At 43.5% G+C, this 22783-nt stretch overlaps 1 protein-coding gene across 3 annotated transcripts in view; it reads right to left on the reverse strand.

The window, feature by feature from the left end:
* FGF13 (fibroblast growth factor 13) overlaps window positions 1-22783 on the reverse strand; it is a 221411-nt gene that overhangs the window by 96270 nt on the left and 102358 nt on the right. The window contains exon 3 of one of the 3 annotated variants that reach the window (XM_021405832.1): window positions 9231-9398. The exons of the other annotated variants lie outside the window; for them this stretch is intronic. Coding sequence (XP_021261507.1) covers window positions 9231-9398 — 168 coding nt within the window. The remainder of the gene's footprint in view (window positions 1-9230; window positions 9399-22783) is intronic. 3 annotated transcript variants of the gene reach the window in all.

A 22783-nucleotide genomic window follows, 5' to 3' on the forward strand; every position in this document is an offset into this window, starting at 1 on the left:
ATAAAGGTAGTAAGGAAGACAGCTGAAGAATTAAATATGCCTCTTCCACATAACGCAAGGAAAGAAATCCTGGGACTGGAGTATTGTATCTAGAAGGAAAACTAAGCATAAGGAAGGCTAAGTTGTTATTTAAAAATATTTGTTAGGAAACCAAGCCTCAATCAGAGCAATTAAGAGAAAGCAGTGTCGGGCTACTTCATTTGTCTTCTGTATTGGGCTCCAGCCAAACATTCAGCACGCTTAGATATCTCTGTAATTACGTCCACCTACCACCTCATGCACTATAACCTCTCCATGTCAAGAGACATACAAAACAAATTAGAATCTGGTTTAATGATATTGGCACAAACACAAAGAGTGGGCACTAGTTTTTATTCTGGCTAAATTCTGTTCTAGATAAACTTTAAAAACTTATTTAGATTAGTGAGAAATAACTCAGGTGAACCAATAACTTCTGTAGAAGGGACTGCTGCACAATGTGGAAATGTCAGGTAGGAAGGACAGCTAGTTCCTGAAGACTTCTTGTGCAGTATCAGCAAGGTGTTTATATCTTCATATTTTCCTTGCTCAGTCAATATGTAAGAATTGTTTCATTTACCTGAAACGTGCCATACAGCTAACTTTAGATCAGGAGCATCCAAGACACCTGAGAAAGGACTTCTCCATGTTTCCAAAATGCACTTATTGAGTTCAAGGAACATCATGTCACTTCAAGAGGATGTAAAGCCACATGCTGAATACACATCAGTAAGTCAGATGTTTACATCTCTTGTAATCTTCAGGGTTTAACCAACCTTGTCCAAAATCTTAGCCCTTCAGAAAAAAAGATCTGTCTGCCTTACTGTTTCCGAGCACAAGGCAGACAAAAACAAACAAGCACACTGAGATCAATACTCAGCAATCATCTGCTCAATCTTCCTGAATGGGTCTTGCTTGACAGTACACCTTTCTCTTCTGGAGGACAAGGACTAGCTTAGAAGAAGATATGCAAATATTTTGCACCATGCTGATGAAGTTTTTTTTCTTAAATAACATATAAGCAAAATCAAAGAATTTGCACGCAGCAGGAAACCTTTGTAGATAGATACCAGCGGGCAAAAAAAAAAAAAAAAAAAAGGGAATTTGAAATATTCTGAGAACTGACTTCCCCCAAACTACTGCAAAAGCAATCAGCAATTTTACGTAAGCGTTCTAGAAAAACTCTGGCCTTCTGCAATCTTTGGACCTCTGTTGTGCTCAGTGATGTCTGGGAAGAGCTTCTGTAGTTTCTTCAGCTTTGTAGGTCAAAGCACTTAAAAAAGAAAGAAAACTAAATAGAGACAAAAATGCTATTGCCAAAAGTTATCTTCTTATGCAATCATAAAAGAACACCACTCCACATTGCTGCAGGCTCACCACATATTTGAATCAATATGTAGCACATAAAGCACAGGGAGACCAGACTGAGTTTGAAGTGAGCACCTTTCCAAGAAGGCAGAATTCCCCAAAAGCACAAAAACATGAAGGATGTGGGCCTCTCAGCTGGGCTGAGAGCTGCCCAGGCAGGCAGGAATGAGCAGGGAAAGGAAACCTATTTGCCTTCAGGAGAAACCTGTTGATGCAACTAGCATTCACCTCCAACGCTGCTGCACCAGAGGACCTCTCCAGTGTTCTTGAGAGCACTCAAACCAGACCTCAGCAAGTGTCTAAGTGCCAGTGCTGAAGGACTGTCTTGTACTGAACTCTGGGAATGTTTCATTATTGATTTGGAGGACAAATTCATAATGTGCAATAACACAGTTTAGAAAAAGACCTGATCTCCTTAGCTTCTAGTGAATATGCTTAAAGGCATAAACAAAGCTCTTTTGCCCCCAATTTGTGTCAACTAGTGGGTTCATGCCTACACCTACTCCATGTCACTGCATACCCTAAGCTCACCTTCTTTGTGGATGTCCTTCAAAGTGGACCTTCACCCCCCAGGGGTGTGCAGGAATAAGTATAGCAATCTGACTTCAATGCTAACGTACAACTTTTCTTCTCCTGACAGTCCTAGAGTGAGGAGTCTGTTAGACTTTCTGATGAATCCTGACATTTGCTTTGCCTTCACTTTTGTTCATTCAAAAGCATCAGTTACTGAAGGTTCGGATTGCCAACAGAACAAAGCAGAAAGCCCTGAGTTAGGTATCAGCTGAGCTAATCCTGAAACCAAAAGCTGCAGCGTAACACTGTGAACAACTCAAGCTAGTTATTGCTGAAACAATTATAACCCTCACACAGCAATGCATTGGGCTGCATAGATGTGGGACTGCAGCTAGGGGATCTCTGTAGTTTGCTTTCCTGCACCGTGCCTAAATTGTTTTGTAAATGATTACCTTGGGAAAGGAATAAACTTTACAGTGGTGGCTAAGAAGTTTAACAACAACTTGCTTCTGGAGTTGTTCTAACCTAGAACAGCACGAGGAATTGGTGCGCTCTCAATCTAAAGGTCAACAGTTAAATACTACAGACATTACGCTGATAAAGGGTCGTGCAATAATTATGATGGACCGTGTAGCTGAATAAGGTACAAAGAAGAACCTTTATTATTAATAAAGAACTACATCACCTGATTTAATATGAGGACAGTTTGAAGAGTGAAGCCTGACGCTTCCTCAGGAGAATCATGGAGGGAAAAAACAGCAAGACAAAGGCCTTCCTCCGTACAAGGAGCATTCTTTGAAGCTCTCAAAGAGTCCTTTGAAAGACAGGATGAGAAAAGCGCATCCGTGTGACTCATTTGGTCTAAATATCCTACTTCGTTTATGCTAAGTGTCAGATACTGTCTCCATAATGAATATTTATTCTGAGATGACAGCAAAATAGCAAATGCCACAGATAAAAGATTTGCCTCTCAGAGCACACATGTAGGTAAGAGCTCTCCTTAGGTTCTGCTCGGCAACAAGGCCAGCACCAGTTTGAGAATTAAAATCCAGTCATGAAATGAAAGCACTAAGGCTGCTCCTAATGCCATTACTTATACAAATCTCTCTGACACAGGGTGAGCACCAGCCCACTGATGTTGAACACCAGCTGGACTCCCCCCATGAGCTGGAGGCCTGCAAAGCAGACCGGGAAAAGCAGTGGCACATCTAAGTATGAAATTCTACTTCTAGCAGAGAAATGGTGCCTGGGTTACCATTATTCCCTCTATTTTATCTTCATTTCTTCTGATAGACATGTTTTATCAACAATGAGATGCTCCTGCCCATGACTTTAAACAGGGAATAACAATCTTATTCTTTAAATCATCATGAGCCACCTTAGAAAGAGGTGTTTTCTATAAGACAGCACATGGCTGGATGCATAAAGACTAACTGCAGAGCCAAGCACTTGTAAATAAAAAGTAAATAAAGTGTAGAAAATTGAAGAAGTAGTATAACACAGTATAAGGGAAAAGCTGAAATAGGAACCCGGTCATGCTGGCTGCTCCTGGTGCCCTCTCTCCATCCCTTGTGCCTGCGCTTAGCGGGAGGCAAGGAAGGCAGGAAGGGAAGGCTGGAGGCAGCTCCACTGGTGCAGAGCTGCTGCCAATGAGAAAGATGAAAAACTCATATTCCAAGTGTAAATCTATGGAGATGTTAGATTTCCAGCTCTGCACAGCTAGGAGTGTCACACCCCAAACTCTTCAGAAGATAAAGTTAAGTACTTAACGCTCGGCTGATTCAGTAGGAGTGCTATTGATACTAACACTGATGAGATGTCCAAATAGCTTTGAGAATCTAGTCCTTCACTTCCTTCTTTCTAATGGGAAACATTAAACTTCCTTTCTTCACAGGAGTGCTGTGAGCACAAGCACATTCAGCCATGAGTGGCTGTAGCAATAAGGACCATAGAAACTAAGGAATTAAGAAAAGAAGAAATCAAATTAAACTCTACAAAGGGGACCTGATCTCACTTGCAGACAAGTAAATATTTTGAGTAAATCTTGGATTCTGGTGGAATTACTCTGGATTTGAACTGCTGGAGCCTGAATCCGAGCCAGGCCCAGACAGTATTCAGGTAAGCTCATTAAGCACATCCCATTCCCTTTGACTCTGTTGGGTGCACTCATATGTTCAAAGTTAATCATGCGCTTCAAGGCTTTGGAGGATCAGGGCAAAAGGGCTCAGCCACTCACAGAACTGAGCTGCTCTGCTTTATGTACATGGCGTCTGAAGAAAATAAGAGTACTGTTGTCACCACCGCCTCCCAATGCCCTGAAATAGAAGGTTATCATTTAATCACTTGAGCCAAAGTTGGTTTCTCTTTTGGGAGAAAAAGCCATTACAACTGTGGCAGCTTCAGACCTTTGGCTTTTGTGGTCTGTGTCACTCCTTTTAGATCATCCTTCACAACAGATACGGTCCCATAGCTGCAGCAACTCCACATGTATCCAGAGAGACAGGATTGAGAGCTTATTTTCATGTAGTATTGAACAAGATTCAGGCATCTCTCACTGCTCCTTCTTGCCAATGCCAGGACTCAAGGCAGAGGGAAAGCCTCACATCCCCCACAGGAGGGCTGAGAGGGGCAGGATCCCATCCTTATCCAATGAACCAGCGAGTCCCTTCCAGGCAGCCGCAGGTCCTGCTTAAATCCAGGACTGAGCAGGCCTGCAGCACAGCTGCTGAACCCCTTCCCAGTGTCTCATGGCCAATGCTGGCTCTGAACATCTCAGACACGAGGTGGGCTGTACCCATGGTTCACATTGCTCTAGTCTATTATTCCCCGCTGGAATACTAAGTCTTATCCAGCTCTGAACAATTTACGAAGTTAAAAACCTCTCACAATTCTCGTTGATTCAAAATACAGGTTCTCCTCCCCTTCTTATTCTCCAAAGTGCAGAAATGCAGATGTATTAATACAATCAAATGAGTGAGCCAAGTTAATTGGCCTGATTTGGTCTGGAGGAAAAAGTGTATAATTAGAGTGCCAAGTACCAGTACTATCAGCGACGACAGAACACTTGAAGCACTGAAGGGACATTCAGTGTGACAACATAAAGGCTCCAGAATTTCTGCTGGTGACAAAACAGAGTGTGCACACAGGGTAGGCAGGAGAGCCAAGCTCACACGTAATGTGCTTCAGTGTCCTCCCTCCTCCTCGCCCCCAGGATGAGCTCTGCCACTCATCCCATTGCTGGGGATCAAGATAACAAACCATTGTCAAGGGCAACAGTGAAGCTGCTTGTTTCCTATTAGCATCCTTAACATTTTCTATCTAATCAGATTTCCTGTTGGTGGAGGAAAGCTGCCTTTACTCATTACCAGCTGCTATCCCAGATTTCCTTCTCCCTATCCCCAACAGAGATTTTGTGATGCTTGCCTGCTTTTTTTGTGTAAAAAGGTTACGTATGCCTGGAGGGAGACTAAATGTTACCAAAAAAAAGTAGAAAAAAAGACAAAAAAAAAAATCCTGCATGGAAACAGAACTGTGGGCAAGAGGCCAAGACTCCTGATTATGTGCCTGTGACTAACCAATGGGTGTTTTTAAAAAACATTTCTCTCATTATTTCCTCTCCTCTGGATGTAATAACACAACTCAAATTAGTTTTCCAGGAGCAGACTTCTTTTTATGTAACCATGTTTTATACAGATAGCAGCAGCTTATGTTTAAACTATTTAAGAGAACAAATAGCTGCAAAATGTACTTCAGATGGCCCTTCTCCGGCTAGCACTGTGTTGCTGGCTTGAGGGAAGCTACAAAAACACCCTGTATGTTGCTGCTGCTTGGATGTAATTGTACACAGTGCTCAATGCCCACAGGAGCTCGCGTTCAGGTAAGGATGTCTGCTCCTCTTGTTTTATTGCAATTCGGAGATCCATGGCATTGTCAACGGTAGAATGACTTTGAGCAAACGGAGCTGAAGCGATGCAGAATGAAGCAGAAGTTCAGCCTTTAACTTAGTCCAGAGTACCTTACAGCATTAGGAAACACAGCTTCCCGTCCGAACTGCGATCCAGACTGACATGTCACCCCACTGGTGTGAGGCTCAAGTGGGAATTCCCACATTTTGGGAAGATAACACTGCTTTGATTTCCCATTCTTCCTTCTCCTTCCTTCCACATCTATTACTTAAGATAGGCTGTGTTTGCCATAGTTACTGGACCAACAATTTTTTATACGTCCTCCAGGTCAATATCAAACACACCAATCTTTTCTGCTAAGGGGTATTTGATGCACATGTGTGCTGTGAAAAAGGCTGAGACTGCAAGCAGACATGATGGGTGTCAGGAGAAGAACGAGAAACCAAGACAGGCTAATTTGGGAAAAAAAGATCCATTTTCTCATTCCTTCTCTTGTTTTTAGGAATGGGCCTGAGATACAAGAAATGAGTCTGACGGACTCACCACCTATTTCAAATACCAGAGTGAGGTGCTGTTTAAGTGTTTTAGCAAATAGAAGAACATGCCTCAAACACTCCTGCAAAAAGCCCAGAAAGTCTTTTACCTGACAGGATCACACATGCTTAGGGGATCCAAATCCTGAAGTGATAACTGAGGTGGCCCAAGCATTTACCCTGTCTGAAAGCCTGGTTAGAAGCGCAGAGAAGAAATCCATCATTAAATATTTAGATAAGTTGCAATGTTAGAAACATGCAGGAATTGCTACGTATTCCTACGTCATTATTCAGCAGGTTAAAAAAAAAAAGTACATTTCTGTATTCTCTGGAGAGTCTTTCAAGTCCGTAGTGTTTCATACAACCTCTCATAGGAAAATGGCGTAATGGATGTTTCCTAATAGCAACTTAGTTACTGTACTTTCCAGTACCTTCAAAGATGGGAAAATTACATTATCGTAGAAGATTTAAGCATTTTTTTTTTTCATTCATCTCACAGCACAGCTGAGATATTGACTGCTGGGCTCCCAATATAAAGTATCCAGATAGAGTTTCTGTCAGCTGCTCCACTGACTCCAATCAACTGTCTCCTGTTTACACTGATAGCACAGTTTGGATAATTTCATTCAGTTTGGATAAATTCATTCAATTTGGATAAATTCATTCAATTTTTCAGCTTCATGCCAACAAACCATTGAGGATGACGTGCAGCCTTTCAGGAGGTCCAGCACCATTGTCAGCCCACAAACAGATTTCAAAGGAAAAGACCAATGCAGCTCTAGGCAATCTGAGCTGCAGCAGAGGCTAAAAGGACACAAACGCATTTTCCTTCTCATGCTAGAAGGAGTGTATTCCTCAGAAACACTTGTAGAAATCATGCAACAATAAAAATTCCACTGAAATGATATCCCACAAGTCCATTCATTGTGGGATAAGTCAATATGACCATGGCTTCCCCTGTTAGTAATGCAAAATTCCTGGAGGAAAGGAGAAGGGGGAAGGGGACAGCAAAAGAGACATTCATCCTCATAGACTGCAGTAGAAGATGGAAAGTTTTCCTCTTAAAACTAAACATTTTCAGTAAGTATGATTAACAATACCATATGCCATAGAGGAAGGAATAACAGCTGCTGGAAAGAGACAGTATGGAGATTTATGGAGAACCTAAGAAGAGCAACTGTTGGCTTTCAGGCAACAACACAGCAGATCTGACAGGCTCCAGGTCTTCACTTTGAGCCAGCACCTTGCGCCCTTCTCCCAGCAGCTCCTGAAATCCTTAGTGCTGAACCAAACCACGTTCCCAGGAGACACACAGTCTGGAGACAAAGGGCCCAGCACAAATCCACTTCCCTTGTGTTTTCCTCTTCAACAGGTCATTAGCACAAAACTGGATTTATCCACTGCACATGATCGTAGCTAAACTAGTCACCAGGAGAAATCCAGCTCTCAGCACAAGTTCCACTGAAATGACCACCAGCTTCTGCTGGAGTTCTACGTGAGCACAAAGAAAATGTGAAATACAGTACGTGGGTCTACGAGGTCAGCTTTAGAGACCACATCTGTTTGACACAGAGTACGTTTTTCTTCACAGCTCACGTAGAACCTTCAATTCACAACATACCATTTGCCAAGCATACTGAGTACCTTTAGCAGCTCAGCTGTCATCGTCTTCCTACAGGATCTTGACATGAACAGTTCTGGGCTCATTATTTACCCACAAACAACACAAATCCTGACAGACAATAGGAAATTCATTATATTCGTTAATCCAGAAGAGTGGGATTCAGCTTTACTCGATGCTTATTGAATTCAGAATTATGAAATCAAAACTCCTATTGAGTCAGCTCCAGGACTGAGAGGAGAATGAGACCCCATGCTTTCAAAACCCAATTTTAATGTTCAGTTGCAATATCACTGAAACAAAAAACCTCTCTCACATCTTACATCAGCGTTTGTGTCAGATTTAATATTCCTGGGGAGGTGAGAAACAAATGCCACTTTAATAAAATATTTTTTTTATAAATAAAAACACCTTTCATTTTAACATACATCTACCAGCAGCAGCATCGTTTGTCTGGGCAGACACTGGATCTTTTGGAAAAGTTAAAGCCTTGGAATATGCAGCAGCAATGAAAAACACACATGGAACAATAAAATATTTAGAAAAATAGAATTAAAATTGGCTTCATCTTATGTACACTAGACCAACAAGTTAAAGATGTGAATACCCCATTAATAACTCCATATTAGTTAACATAGCATGAGAAAAGACCATACCTTTGCTTTCTCTGAAAAAGAAAACATTCTACTTATTTTTTCTGCTCTGCATGCATTTCATTTTCCAAAATGCAACCAGGCGTGCACTACACACAGAGTTCATCCTGCTTTGCTGAAGTACAGCTGTCATGAGCATTCTCTAGCGCTATGCAGAAGCCTTATGGAGTGAAAGGTGCTGGGGACAAGCTGAATCTGAGCCTAAGTGCCATTACTTTCAGCAGAGTGCAGCTTCAGAAACATTACTACAAAGAACCAGCTTGGAATTGATGCTGTTTAAGTAGCAATTGATGCTGTTGAAGTAGCAAGCAACTTTTGGCAGCCAAAAAAAGGGCAGTGTGTAATGATGAGAGCTGAAACAAACAAACTTTATTCAAGAAAAAGCAGCGTCATTTTACTTCTCGTCTAGAATGATACCGTACATGGCTATATAGTCTCCTGTGATAGCTGAATCAGACACTAACAGGCAAGCAGAGGGGGACATGGAGTGCATCACGCTTCCCGCATCAGTTGCACTGCACTGACACAGGCTGGGAAACACACAGCACACTCTAGGGACATACATGGAAAAAGAAAAAGAATAGAAACAAACAGAACATGGATCCATAGTGCCACAAACCTTCCGGCTCTGTGTTCTCTTTGAGGTGCACTTGCTTCAGTGGGCAGCAGAAGATTTCGTGACACTTAGCACGAAAAGGGGACTCTTTTTTCTTTAATTCCGCAGATTGGATCGAATCTTGCCGTAACATAATGTACTCCTGAGTGCCAGGGGGAGCGTCATCCATAACTGTGGTCACCACATAACAAAATGAACTCAAGTTAGAGCTTGAGGAAAGCAATCTAGAGAATTAAATCAACTACATAACGTCGGGGTTGGGGGGAAGAAAGGAGGGAGAGAAAGGTTTATAGGAAGGAAAATCAAATTTAAAGGATCTTAGTCGTGATGGTAGAGGGGTAGGGAAAATATCTACTTTTATAAACACTTCTCATAAACATCAACAATTTACATTGTTTCATGCAGAATAACTGCTCCAGAAAGCAACGCAGTTCTCTCCTAAACCTTTATTCTCCTGTAACTCCTCTATCTATTCCGCATGCAGGTTAAGAAACAAACAAAAACAAGGCATGCTGTTGTGGCCTAGCCACGGGTCATCTCTATGTTAAGATCAGGGAGCAATCATTCCACCTCCGCAGGTAATGCAGCATCAGCGTATCTATCCCCCAACATAAAGACAACATGCCTTTATCAGGATATGTAATTACACACAGTTCCTCAGAGCAAGGATAATAAACCAATGACATTTGACTTGATCATCATTTCCAGTGGGTAGAAGAGTAGACGTACAAAGAGAAAGCACATTAATCCTTTTGACGGCTTTCTTGTAAAGCAGCAAGACGTTTTTTCAAGTTGATCTTATAAATCAATACTGCCATTAATAATATAAATGATATGCAGTCTGAAGTCGTTTCTGAATGGAGTCAGACCATTAAATGGTAAAAAGATAAAATATAGAGCATACGGAAAGCTCCCGCTACCTCAAAGCATTACATTACTAGAAAGAATTAAAACAATTTTCCACTATCTAAAAATGAAGCCTTAATAATGGAGATAGCAAGGTTCCTCAGCTTACAGCTTTAAGCAACAAATCATCTCTCAAGAACAGAAATTAAATGCTTTTTAAAAGGACAGTCTGTAACCACCGCTAGTATTCCTAATGCAATACACAGATACAGAACCACAGCCAAAATCACGCTGAGCTTCTACAACCACGCAGCAAATAAAACAAATACTTAACTAATCCAAGGAATAAGTCAAAACCCAAAGATCAGAGAAGTAACTCTTGACATGCTAGGCCGTAACTGCAGTGGGAGCAGTGCTACGTAAACGTTTCTGGTTCTGGAAGTGCTGGCTGCTGATTCAAGCAATGTAACTGTTTCCTCAGTATCTGGGAATGCATCATCAATTACATAAGCCGCCAGATTTCAACGTGGGTCCCCCCAAACAACTACGAACCCCTTGTGTTTTCATTCACTTGATTTTTTTATCTCCTACCAAAAATGGCATTAGTAAAAGAGGAAAAAAAAAACCAAAAAATGTATCTAGGAGATAAATAAATGATTCAAGCTGATCATCTTTCCACAGCAGGTAGTCACCGTCTTTAAGACCTCAATTAATCCACAGAAGACACTTAGCACCTCGGTGGCTGTTGCTTCATTAGACGACACACAGTGCCAGCAACACGGACTAATAACCCACAAAAAAATATCATTAGAAGAGATGTACCAGTTAATAGAAAAGCACAAACGGTTCAAAAAAGAGCAGGAGGTCACTGGAGCACAAGGCCTGGGCTGCTGGATAATTGCTCCTTTAACAATACCAGTTTCACTTTGGCTGGTTTGAAGGCTACGCACATGTTCGTGGAACATACTGACAGCAGCCAAGACGAGCCAAAGACCAACAAGCCCTGATGGGTCCCTCCAAGAAGTCACCACGCAGACTGTGCTGCTGCACGAGCATGCACAAAGCCACCAGCGAGCTGTGTGCAGGGGCACTGACGTCAGCGGCGCAGGAAGCCTACGGCACGTCCCTCTGACATTTACAGGGATAAAGGATAATGTGCATCGAGAAACAAGGATAGCCAGCAGAGGAGCGAAACGCACAGCCACCTTCTGCCAACAAGCTGCCTGATCTGCAGCAGAGCGTGCCCCGCTGTCACAAACAGCCTGGGGCAAGTGGTAGGTCTCAGGGCTGACCCTCGGAGAGGCAGAGCCCTTCCAGAGAAGCCCCACTCAGTGGTGTGGGAGACCACCGCTTCAGCAAACCAATACAAATTGTACAAAAAAAAAATGCAGAAAGCAGTTATCAGCCACTTAATAGGGTCAACAGGGGAGAACAAACTACTGGTGATTACCTGCTCCAGCTACAAGAGCTGCTTGGCATTGGGTGCTATTTCTCTGAGTTCAGAGGGCTCACACATCTGCAAACCAACACCGAGGACCAATTCTGTTTGTCAAGTGCCTGGCAAATAGTTGCTTGGCATCAATAGGTAGGTCCATCCCTATCTCAGGTAAGCTCACTAAGACAGGTAGAGAAGATCTAACTGGCCCCTTGCCACTCACCCACACACTCTGATCACCTGCAGACAGATTATTATTATTAATAATAATAATGTGAATAAACCACAAAGAGAACTACATCTCCAGCAAGCATGCTGAAATCAACAAACAGACATCGGGTTACTTGAACACGGGGCTACAGAGCCCTAGTTTTGAAGAACATCGTATCACAGCACTGGCATGTGGAGCAAGTATGAGGAATCATGGTTCTAAAGAAGCCTTAACGCTGGGATGATGTATGGGTAACATAATTGATACCACTGTTTTGACAGGAACGGCTAAAACCTTTTCTTAACATGATGAATGGCCTCGAGTCAGAAGGAGAATTTATGGCAAAACTAGGAAAAACCCCTGACCCCAAAGCCTCATTTTCCTGCTGTGATGACAGCCAGACGCCCTCGTGGAGCCACTAAAATGACAGCTCCGGGACCTCGGATATGGGTGCAAGCCACCAATCCACTGGGAAGCTACAGCCAAAGAGAATATAAGCAAAAAGCTTTGAAAAGCTGATGTCCATTTCAGTGACTAAAACTAACCAGTGCACAACCACGAAAAGGTCACTGTTCAACACCTGTGAATAAACCATTTGGAAATGGCAGAAATATCATGAAAGAACATGGTATGATACTGCTAACAACAAAAGCAATTACATACATACTACAGGAAGTGACAGACAGTAAATATGAGGGAAGTAACAAACTTGCAAAGCAGTAATTACATCCTGTGCTATGTGGAGCAAATGACATTGCTTTTACTCTATATTTCCCTCCATTACAGGCTGTGCTAATTGCAGGACCAAGGAAACGCTCACAGTCTGCGGTGTAACGCACAGACACACAAGTTAGCTTTAAATCAGCTAATCTGGGGAGAAATCACAAGCCAGGACCACGCTCAAGAAGGGCAGCAGAAGACCCATGAGAAACCCAGATGAGATGCTCCATCACGTGGGCGCTGTCTCAGGAAGAAACCTTCACTGAGACATACCTACATCTCCTTGGCCATCTTCCCGAGGGCAGATGTGCAGTCATTCTGCCAGCCTCCCACACCCAGCTGTGCCTCCGTTACCCTCCAGCAGCTGCTCACCCTAACTCCATCCCCATGGGCACGATGCCTCATTTGTCTGCACATCCATCATCTCATGAATCCAACAGGGACAAGGCTCAGACACAGGTGATAAAGATACCTGTATCTTAGTATTCTTAGCTGGAATGTGATTAAAAAAGACAACTTCACATACACTTGTTTTTTGGATTTGTTATTTTTGGTAGAGACTGAAAACACAGCGACTATGTATATATGAAAATAATCTGTTCAGCAGTTGGCATAAGTTAGCTGCAGTAACCATTATGTTCCTTACATGGAAACATTTAACTTGCTGAATATCATTCTGCAACACATTCCTTAGATTTTAAAAAATGAAAATAATTACAATAATAAAAACTTACTGACATCAAGCCAGCATGAAAAAAAAAGCTTCTTTCTTCCTATAAGCCTTGCTGAGAGAAAGGAAACCCATCTCTAAGATGACTGCCAGCACCAGGATGCTTTTCGAGATAAATTCAAACGTGTTTACATTATATAATCACTCCAGCTAAATAAACACTGCTGGTTTACGTCTTTCTTTTACGTCCAACTTCATTTCACTCGCATCTAGAATTGCCAGAAACCATAACATCAAGCCTGTCCATAGGCCTTGACTCTGGTTCCAGCTGAATAATCTGTGATATAATTCAGAGTTTAATAAAGCTGGAAGGAAGCTTTCTTTTCCCCCTGGTTTTCACAAGGAGAAGCTTCAGCTCTGTTAGCAGAAGGCTGTAGCAGCCATAGAGCAAATCTGTCTTAGCACCCAGGCAAGAGAAATCTCCATGCTCCTTTTAGGCTGCTCTCTACGGACGTGGTTAGTGGGCAGTATCGGTGGTAGGGGGATGGATGGACTATATGAACTTAGAGGTTTTTTCCAACCTTAATGATTCCACAATTCTTCCTGTACATGTGACACAATTTAACACATAATTTTTGTGCTTCTGTGGACCTCTGCTGACTTCCCTCCCTGAATGGCATTCCAAGTCATTATCCGATACATGATTTTACACCTTCAGGTTCCCTTGCTTTTCTTATTCTCTTTTACATGCTGTGAGCCCCAAGATGCTGATACTTGCAATAGATTACTTCGTTTCTGACATTTCAGAGGGACTGAAGTCAGAGCTCTACACTACACCTTCAACACATTGAACAGTATTTGAGCCCCTCTTAAATCATGCACCCAGAAAAAGAATAAAAATCCCCTCTTTGGCACAAGGGAACAAGTTATAACAACAGCAATAAAGGCATTCCCCCCAACACAAGGACAATACAAAGGGCAGCACACACCAGTGATGCTCACTGAGCATCTCCTTCATCCTCTGCCTCTGCCATACACAGAAAGGAAAGAAGGGTCAGGAGGAATGGGACCACAGCCTCCCAGGATGGTTAGACCTGTGTAGGATTATTTTTTCCCCCTCTTTCAGGGAAAATATTAGGATATCAATTTCCTTTTGGCTCCTTGCGAGGACATACCTGAAAAAATCCACCTAGCTTGCTTAAATCAGTGCCTGCAGTACAGGGAGTGGGGAGGAAAGAGGGGTATTTTTTGTAATACCATTTCCACATTGAAGCAGCTAATGAAAAGCTCTCAGGTATACATGCAAGAACAATTTCCTCTGCTTCTTTCCATTTCTGCTTTGTTTTCTCCTTGCTTTATCCCAGATGAAGCTGTGATTTCTGCCAGGGATCTGAACAACATAATGAACTCGGGGCACAAAAATCCTTACAAGACAGTCAAAAAAATGAAATTCCATTCTGGGGTTGTGGTACACTCAAATCCTCATATTGGCAACACAAGCCATTTGTATCATTTCCCTGCCCAGCTTTGTCAAAATCCCAAAGAAGTGTTCTCACCAAGTAGCCCTGGGACGTCAGCGTCACCAGCTGGAAACTTCACTTCCATCGCGCACCTGTGTGCTCGCAACGCTGAAGTTGGGCTGACTCCGATTTGCTATTTTCACAATGAAGATCAGAAAATCCGAGCAGCTGCACTTGCTGATTTTAATTTGCAACAGGCATTTTTTCTGGATAGTTTTATGGCGTGCGTAAGTGCAGCGTAAATTTTGGGATGGGCAGTAGTTGTGTGGAAGAGCTCGGATATTTACAGTCTTGGAGAAGTAAATTCCTTGTCTAACAGAGAGATTTTACTACCTGAACTAATGATGTTTCATGCTGCTGATCTGAATTACATTGTGCTGGTTATTAGGAGCTGGGGCTTTTGGGATTCAATAGTAGATGCTCTAAGAAGAGCATCAATAGAAGATGCTCTTCTCTGGTGGGAGATGGATGTTCCCTGTCCCACATCAACCATCATTTTTGCTCACTTTCCCAGCAGCAGCAGCTGACCACACCAGCTCAGATCTCATTACCCAAAGAGCCCCAAGCTGCTGTGGTCAGAGCAGAGGCTGAAGCACTGGCACCCCCACAGATATCTGACAAATCCTAATCCTACTTGGGGGCCTAGACCGAAGCAAAGCAGTGATCAGAAATCCCTTCTGCAAAAGGCTGTGAGAGGGGATGGGGAGCCACTCCTTGCCAAGCATGAGCAAAGCAGGAGGTCCAGCCTGGCTCACCAACCGTGACGTCTCAACCCCCAGAAAACAGGCACAAAACCCACTTAAATCTGCTCCAGTGCATCTGCAGGCGGATTTTTCCTGAGCGAGACGGCATTCCTCCTTGTCTTACAATCAAAATTGAACGCCTGCAGCCTTTCAAACATGTTTCTTTCAGTAGGAGTAGGAATTTCTAAACTTTTTGATCTGCTGAAAAATTCTGAAATACGCACTCTTTGGGTCAAACACACAGAATAATTTTTTCACATCTTCCCAAAATATTTGCACAGAACGCTCCCCCTTGACCTAAAAGAGTAATTGGATTAACTGCTAGCAGTAATAGGCTGTTATCCTTTGAAAAGAGGAGTCGAGATAAGGCTGTATTTAGATCGTTGTGCACAACAAAGACAATGACATCCAACATCAAAAAATTCTACTAAGAGCGCGGCTCCTCTTTCCCATGTGGAAAAGGCACTGCGTTATGTACACAGCCTAATTTCCCAGCTGGTCTGGCCCTTCAGTGATGCAGCTGCCCACAACTGCTCTCCTACTCTGGTCTGGGACCATGGTTTGGGAGAGCTGCATTTTCCTCTCTGTATGTTGCTAGGTGGTGCTTTCAGCCTTCTGCGTGGAAGGTGTGATCAGGATGCATGCTCCTGCTCCTCGAGGAGCTAAGCAACACCCACAACTTGCTTACGCAGCAGGGCAGACCCACTGCCTTCCCCTCCCCAGCCACCAGATCTGCAGTTTTGCTACACCAGACCAATTCAGCTCTGCAGCTCGGTTCACCACTTTGCCACGCTTGCCACTGAATGAATCAATATTGCTTCCTTGCCTACTCTGAGTGGCTTTCTGCTTTCCCCATCTGCCAAAGGAAACGCAAGCTGGCTGCCTTCCAAGCAGGTGGGCTGCTCCATGCACCTCCGCACACGAGACAGTAATTCAGAGCGTACGATTCATTGCTTTGCAGTGCCTGCTGACAGCCAGGGGCACATGGACTGGTGTAAAGCTGTCAGCACCCCACAGTGTTATTAGGGTCACTTTGTGGAGAAATAGGGGGTTGGCTCTGCGGAGGATACCAAACCAGCAAAAGCAGCTGAACAATCCATCCTGACTGCATGACCACCAAAAGGCACTGCATTGTATGAAGTGCTGGCTGCCATCGAAAGCGCCAGAGAAGAAGCAAGGAATGGTTCCACAATGTAGGTTCACCTACATTGTGGTGAAGGCCAGGCAACCAGAGGAGGAGGTGGCAAGAGAGCTGCCAGGAAGGTCCAGTGATGAGTGGGAAGCTGACAGCTTATGGGAGAACTTTGGAGAGCTGTGGTTCACTACTTGTGAATCATAGAATCATGGAATCATTAAGGTTGGAAAACACCACTAAGATCATCTAGTTCAACCATGGAACAGTGGAATGCTCTTGTGCAGTGTAACTTTATTTATTAATCTAGCCCTATGAGGAGCTAGGAGAATAGTGCTAAATGACAGAAGATGTCAACAGAAATAGAAATGCCTGTAGCTTTCCTCGCTATTTATAGAGCATCTATTGACAATACCAGAGCTGCAAAAAGGAAACAGATTTCCCTTGAGGTGAAGGGAAAAAACGTAACACTGATAGGAATCAGAACAATCCTGGAGGAGTAGAAGAAGGAACAGAACCCAGCCAAAGGCAACAAAATCCTCAAATAAAAGACTGAATCTCTCCTGGAAATAGGAACAATCGTACCTCCTGGGAAGCAGGAGATGAACAGCAGCAGTCTTCCAAAACCCCATTCCAGAGGCTCTCCACTACTGCAGCTCTTGGGCATTTCACTTGGAAGAAGGGCAAGAATGGAAGCGCCATTCAGGAAGGTGACACCTCCCAATTATTTGCCTCATTTACTGTGGATTAACAAAAGGAGGGAGGCAAGAAATGAAGTGTTTTAAAATTGAAACCCATTACAGAAAGAGCTGTTCTGAGAAATGGCCTCCGAGGAAATCTTTCAAAGCAAAGCACAGAAAACTAATCAGTAGGAGTGAAAACCCTTGGCGTGCCAGGGAGAGCAGCGCGGTCCCACTGCCTCAGGAGGAGGGCACCTGTGGGCTGCTGCTTCAATGAAATGGAAAGCTTTTCTAAAAATACCTACAAACATATATGAGGGCTGCTCCAAAAGTAATGCCTCCTGTTTTATTACGTTGGCCCACGATGTTGGCAGCGTATGTTGGGTGGGATGGCAGATTTGTACGAGCGCAGCACGCAGGTTCTTGTTCATCGCTGGTAAAAATGCATAGCTCATGATGGCGAGTATGTTGAAAAATAGCGTTGTGCAGCTGAGAATTTGCTCTATCAAACAGTGTTACTGTGCTCTTTGTATCTGTTGCAGCTTCCATGGAAATAAATAACAGGCATTACTTTCAGAGCAACCTACGAACTGACGACACTTCGTTTTTAAAACAGCCAAATGAAAGACTGCAGTTTTTTCCTGCTGCTCTTTCCTTGTGCTAAGGCTTTCGTTAAACTTAACTCCAACCACAACTGGTTTCTGCAACCCCATTTTCCAGCAAGGTGCTCACCCTCATGGACACCGTCCAACCGTAGTCCCTATGGAGTCACTCAAACAGCCAAGAGAAGCTGCTATCTGCACTGCCATCTGTATTTGCCTGCACATCACCTCCTTCAGAAGCCACTGCCTGAGCAGCCAGCAGCTCTCTAACACCAAAGATGTGACTGAATCAATCTGAGCATGAGCCAACTTTCTTACTTTCCTCTGTCCCAGGAAGTGTTAAGTCACTGCATTCACTTGAATGGAGCATCGTCTGAGAATGATGTGCAACAATACTGATTACTTTTTCCCTCCTCTTCCCGAAAAGGATCACGCTTCAAAAACTTCACTTGACAAAAGTTCAGCACTTGTCCTTGAGAGCATTTTTTCCCCTCTCTACACCAACCTAAATCCCTTTGGACATCCCTCAAACCCACATGCAATGATGCTATCACTGCTGTACAACTACAGTGCACTTGCTGCACATACACAGAGGGGTTTTGCTTTTCACTGTAAATCAATTTAATCAGCACCAAGCCAAATCAGCACAAGATTAAGCTACCTGATCTCCTGCTACCGCCCACCTTAATGAGAGGGCCAGAGAGTAGCTTCATGTTCTGCCTATCTAGACCAACCTCAGCCACCCAACTTCCTTTTGTACAACATTGTGGTGCTTCCACACAGTGGACAGCATGGCCACAAGCAGCTTAATTGCATCAGGACTGCAATAATTTCCATACAGCTTGACTTCAAATTATGGTCATGGACAGCAGGAACAATGTCGCTGCCTTGCTGTGAGCACAAATGTGCAGTGACTCGGCTAATGAAAGCAACCTGGCAGGTCAGGGAGCACACGGGGAGGACTTTCACTGTCCATTTATTCCTGTTTGATGAGAGGGGCACACAGCAGGACCCCAACTGCCTGCATCACAGCAAGCATGATGCTCCCAGCTCCTCCCTTGGAAATCAAATGGCAAAATGATCAAATAAGGCTGTTCTGATAAAGCTGTAATAACAGTAGAGTTTATTGCCTTTCTGTGTATGTATCTTTACACTACATTGCCTATGCTTGCATTGGTGTTCAGCAATGGAAGCGCCATAAAGAGTAACTTGAGGCAGCAAGCACAGTAGAGCTCTGCAAAAAAAAATCATCACCTTTCACATTTTGGTGCATGGAATGAAAACTGCAGCTCTCTGCTTGCAACAGCCTATCAAAGTTAGCAAAGACAAATGATGCTTCAAGAAAAAGGGTATCGCTTCAATACCGAGGCATGAATTATCTTCCAGTGCTCCAGGATGTAGCAAGTGGTCTTCATTTTACAGGAGGTGAAAGCCACTCTTTTCAACACACAACTGGAGTTGAGGAGCGGTCCCTAGGGATACCACAGTCCCATTTTGTACTGCTTTGAAGCTGTCTGTATTAGACACAAATCACTATTTGGTGTCATTACCATATTTATGCCTACTGGGCCCTTACATAGCTCAAAATAAATTAGAACGCTCATTCTGGAAGTTGGTTCTAACACTTGGAAATGTGGAAAGGGCTTTTTGTTGCTGTAAATGTCTGAAACTCATGGATTCGCATCAGTTTCAGTTAAAAAGGAAAAAAAAAAACAAGAAAAGCTTCAGAGCAATTTGCAATAGCTGAATATTTGGCTCATACATCTGTCAAAACAAGTGCTTGAGTATGTAGGTCCTGCAAACACTCATTACTGGGCTTCGCACTGCTCTGGACAATTCAATTTTGCAAAGAGTGAGCTCAGCAGTACTTGCACGGCTCCTAATTACCTGTGCTGGAGTCCTTCCATTGCTCCCTGCCCTGGGTGCCACATAAGCACTCATAGTATTTTTAATATTAGCCCCCACGACTTCATCTGCATCTCAAGTGACGGCTGGAGAACAGAAAATAAATTCTAAAGGTTTCTTAAAGAATTAATACAAGAAATGATGTCTTTGTAGGTTCAAAAAAAAAAATCCTTCTTTCCTTTTCAGTCTCATAATTTCCACGTTTCCAATGTACTGTGCCTCTGAAACAAACCCTAAAGAGACTTTTGTAAAACTTTATTAGCATTTCTGCCTGCCTTTACCTATTCATTTCCCAGCAGTTACACAACTGACACGGCTGACTCTCGCTGCAGCACTACGCCCCACGTTAAGGAGAATGGGACAAAGGCTGCAGGCAGCAGAGATGCTGTCCCGCCCCAGCCTGCCTCCAACAGCTCCCAGCTCTCGCTGTCTTGGTCTCTTGGGACCAAACCCATGTGAAGCCATCTCTGGGAGGAAGGAGATAGTGACTTTGAGCTGCGTCTCCTTGTCCTGAGCTGCCATGCAGACATGGGATGAGGCTGTCCTGAGCGCCCGTGGATCTCCGGGCTGCTGAACACGCTGATCAGAGATGACTCACTGTCACTCTCACACGCAATAAAATGGCTCTGTCAATTTTTTGACTCGAATTATTGCTGTAATTGTTGTATCTCACAGCTGAGGAGCTGCCACCAGCGCTGACTCAAATGCCAAGAGCTGGATCGGGCTGCTCGTGCCGCTGGGACTCAGACCTTGCCTCTGCCCCTCAGAAGTCATTCTCTCCCACCAGGTAAGACAACAAAAGAGAGTTTCCCTCGGCCAAATCTGACAGATCTGCGCTGAAGTTTCTCTCCAGGAATGCTTTGCATATCATGTATTAATAGAGTCTGACGAACGGCCTGAGCTTCAACATCATGGCTAGACAAAGTGTCGTGCTGTGGGCACTGCCTGGAAGGGCACTTGAAATAGCTCTGGGAGAGCAAAACAAAAGCTGTGTGGAGAGCTGACATGTTGCACGGTCACTGCATTCCATTTGTTTATTCTCAGAAAAGTGAAAATAATGGGCATTTGGCTGAAATTTTAGGCAGAAGGAGGCTAAGATCTCAATACTCATTCCCTTTAGTAGATATCCGACCTCCTAGAGCAAAGCGAAGAGCCAGAACAAGAAACATAAGGTAATTAAGAGCTCCACAGAAGCTTTTGGGGAATCAAAATGTAATTGGACACAAGCTGCATAAACACAAGTTCAATGCTTGTTTAACCAAGCGCTCTCCTGAGCTCACCTCCTCCTCAGCTCCATGGTCAGCACTGTCCAGCTGCAAACCGACCATGCAACTCTCACCCAAGCTCAACCAGAACTCCTTAGCACCGCAACCTCCATGCAGGGAAGGCCCTATCTATGCACAGCATGGAAGCACCACGGATGCAAAATCACAGTAAATCAAAGCTGCAACTGGGGAATGGCTGGTGGTGTACTCACAGCACACCTGAGACTCCGCAGCACCTCTCAGCATCTGCAGGACTGTGCCTGCACTCACTACCTCTCTCATCAGATGAACGCTGCATCTAGACAGTGACATCTCTGCATCCCTGCTTTCCTTGATTTAAATGATCTATTTAAAACGAAAGCATCCAACCCCCTTTCAGTGTCCTTTTTTTTGATCCTCTTAACACGCCATGGCACGATTACAGCTTTAAATATTTACTTGACATTATCTTGCACCTGGCAAAAGTAAAATGTATTTTGATACTCCCAAGAAGGTCCTCTGCAGGATTTAGTCACCCACGGGTCCTTGCACAGTTGCAATGGATCCCATTTACTATTTTACAACCATAACTCTCTCCAAGTCAGTCCTGCCAAGTCTAAGAGGTTTTTCAATGCTTACATTACCAGTGATGAGGTGCAGAAACCAGATCAGTGTCTGACTTTCTGCAGAAGTTAAGTCTTTTTTCCTCCATTATGACATCTCAGTTTCCATGTTATTCAACTCATACAAAGCCTGGCTTTTATTCTCCTATTGCTGTCACTTTGTATGCATCTTTTCTGCTCATTCTCTTATTGTTAATTAACTATTTTATATTGGAAATTCCCATTTTTAAGATAAGTTACCAGTGTCACAATAGCCCTGTAAGTGAATCATTACAAGTATAATGCTTCCATAAATAACACATTACAAGATTTAAAATAAATATTTTTTTTACAGTTATTGCAACAGAATTGTCCTACGTGTAATAGAAATTGTGCACCCATGAAATTAAACCGCATAAAAAAATTAATTTTCAAAGGCTTCATTCTCCGAAAAACTTACTGCGTTTAATTCTGTTTGGTCACTGTTTTTTCTTTTTGATCCTAAAATAGAAAGTACAATACTAAAATAAATAAAAATGACAGCCTCTGGGTCAAGAGCTGAGGTAATGAACAGCAACCAAATTCCACTGAAGACCAGAGAGGAGGAAAGCAAACGCTCCCATGTCTGCCAACAAACCCATGGCAGGAGAACAGCATTCCCAGACAAGTCTTTAGGAAAACTTCATAGAGTCAACTCCGTGACTCTTTCTATTGGAGCTCACAGTTTCCCAGGGACCTGGGCGATGCTCTTCTGCTCAGGGCAGGGACGGAACAGTCTGTGACCATAACCTTGGGAGCTGAGAGATGGGGTGGAGAGGCCGGGAGGATGACACGCAATTCATCATCTCTGCCAACAGCAGCACACCTACGCGGGAAGTCAGCATCCTAAAGGGCCTCAAAAGCAACGCCACGCACCTTCAGGATTAGAATTAAAAAGCGGGGTCCTGACCATCAATGATCTCCACGCATTTTTAGAACAGGGAGGGCAAATGTCAAGTGTGGTTCATCACTAATTGCATCTCCACATTTCTCCCTCCTGGAAGACACAGCAAATGCAATTACACTTTGATTTGATGTCACCAAGCCTTCTGCAATTAATTCATTTATGCTCTCAAAGAATCCTTTGATAATGGAGAACTCTGCACAGACCCCTGGGTCCACATCTGAACAGCTTGGGCTGATGTTTATGCAGGCTACAGCAAGTGCCTGTTTCCATACTCTCCCCACTGCCTTCTCACAGCTTGCC

The sequence above is a fragment of the Numida meleagris genome, chromosome 8 (assembly GCF_002078875.1).
Source record: "Numida meleagris isolate 19003 breed g44 Domestic line chromosome 8, NumMel1.0, whole genome shotgun sequence".
Lineage (NCBI taxonomy): Eukaryota > Metazoa > Chordata > Aves > Galliformes > Numididae > Numida > Numida meleagris.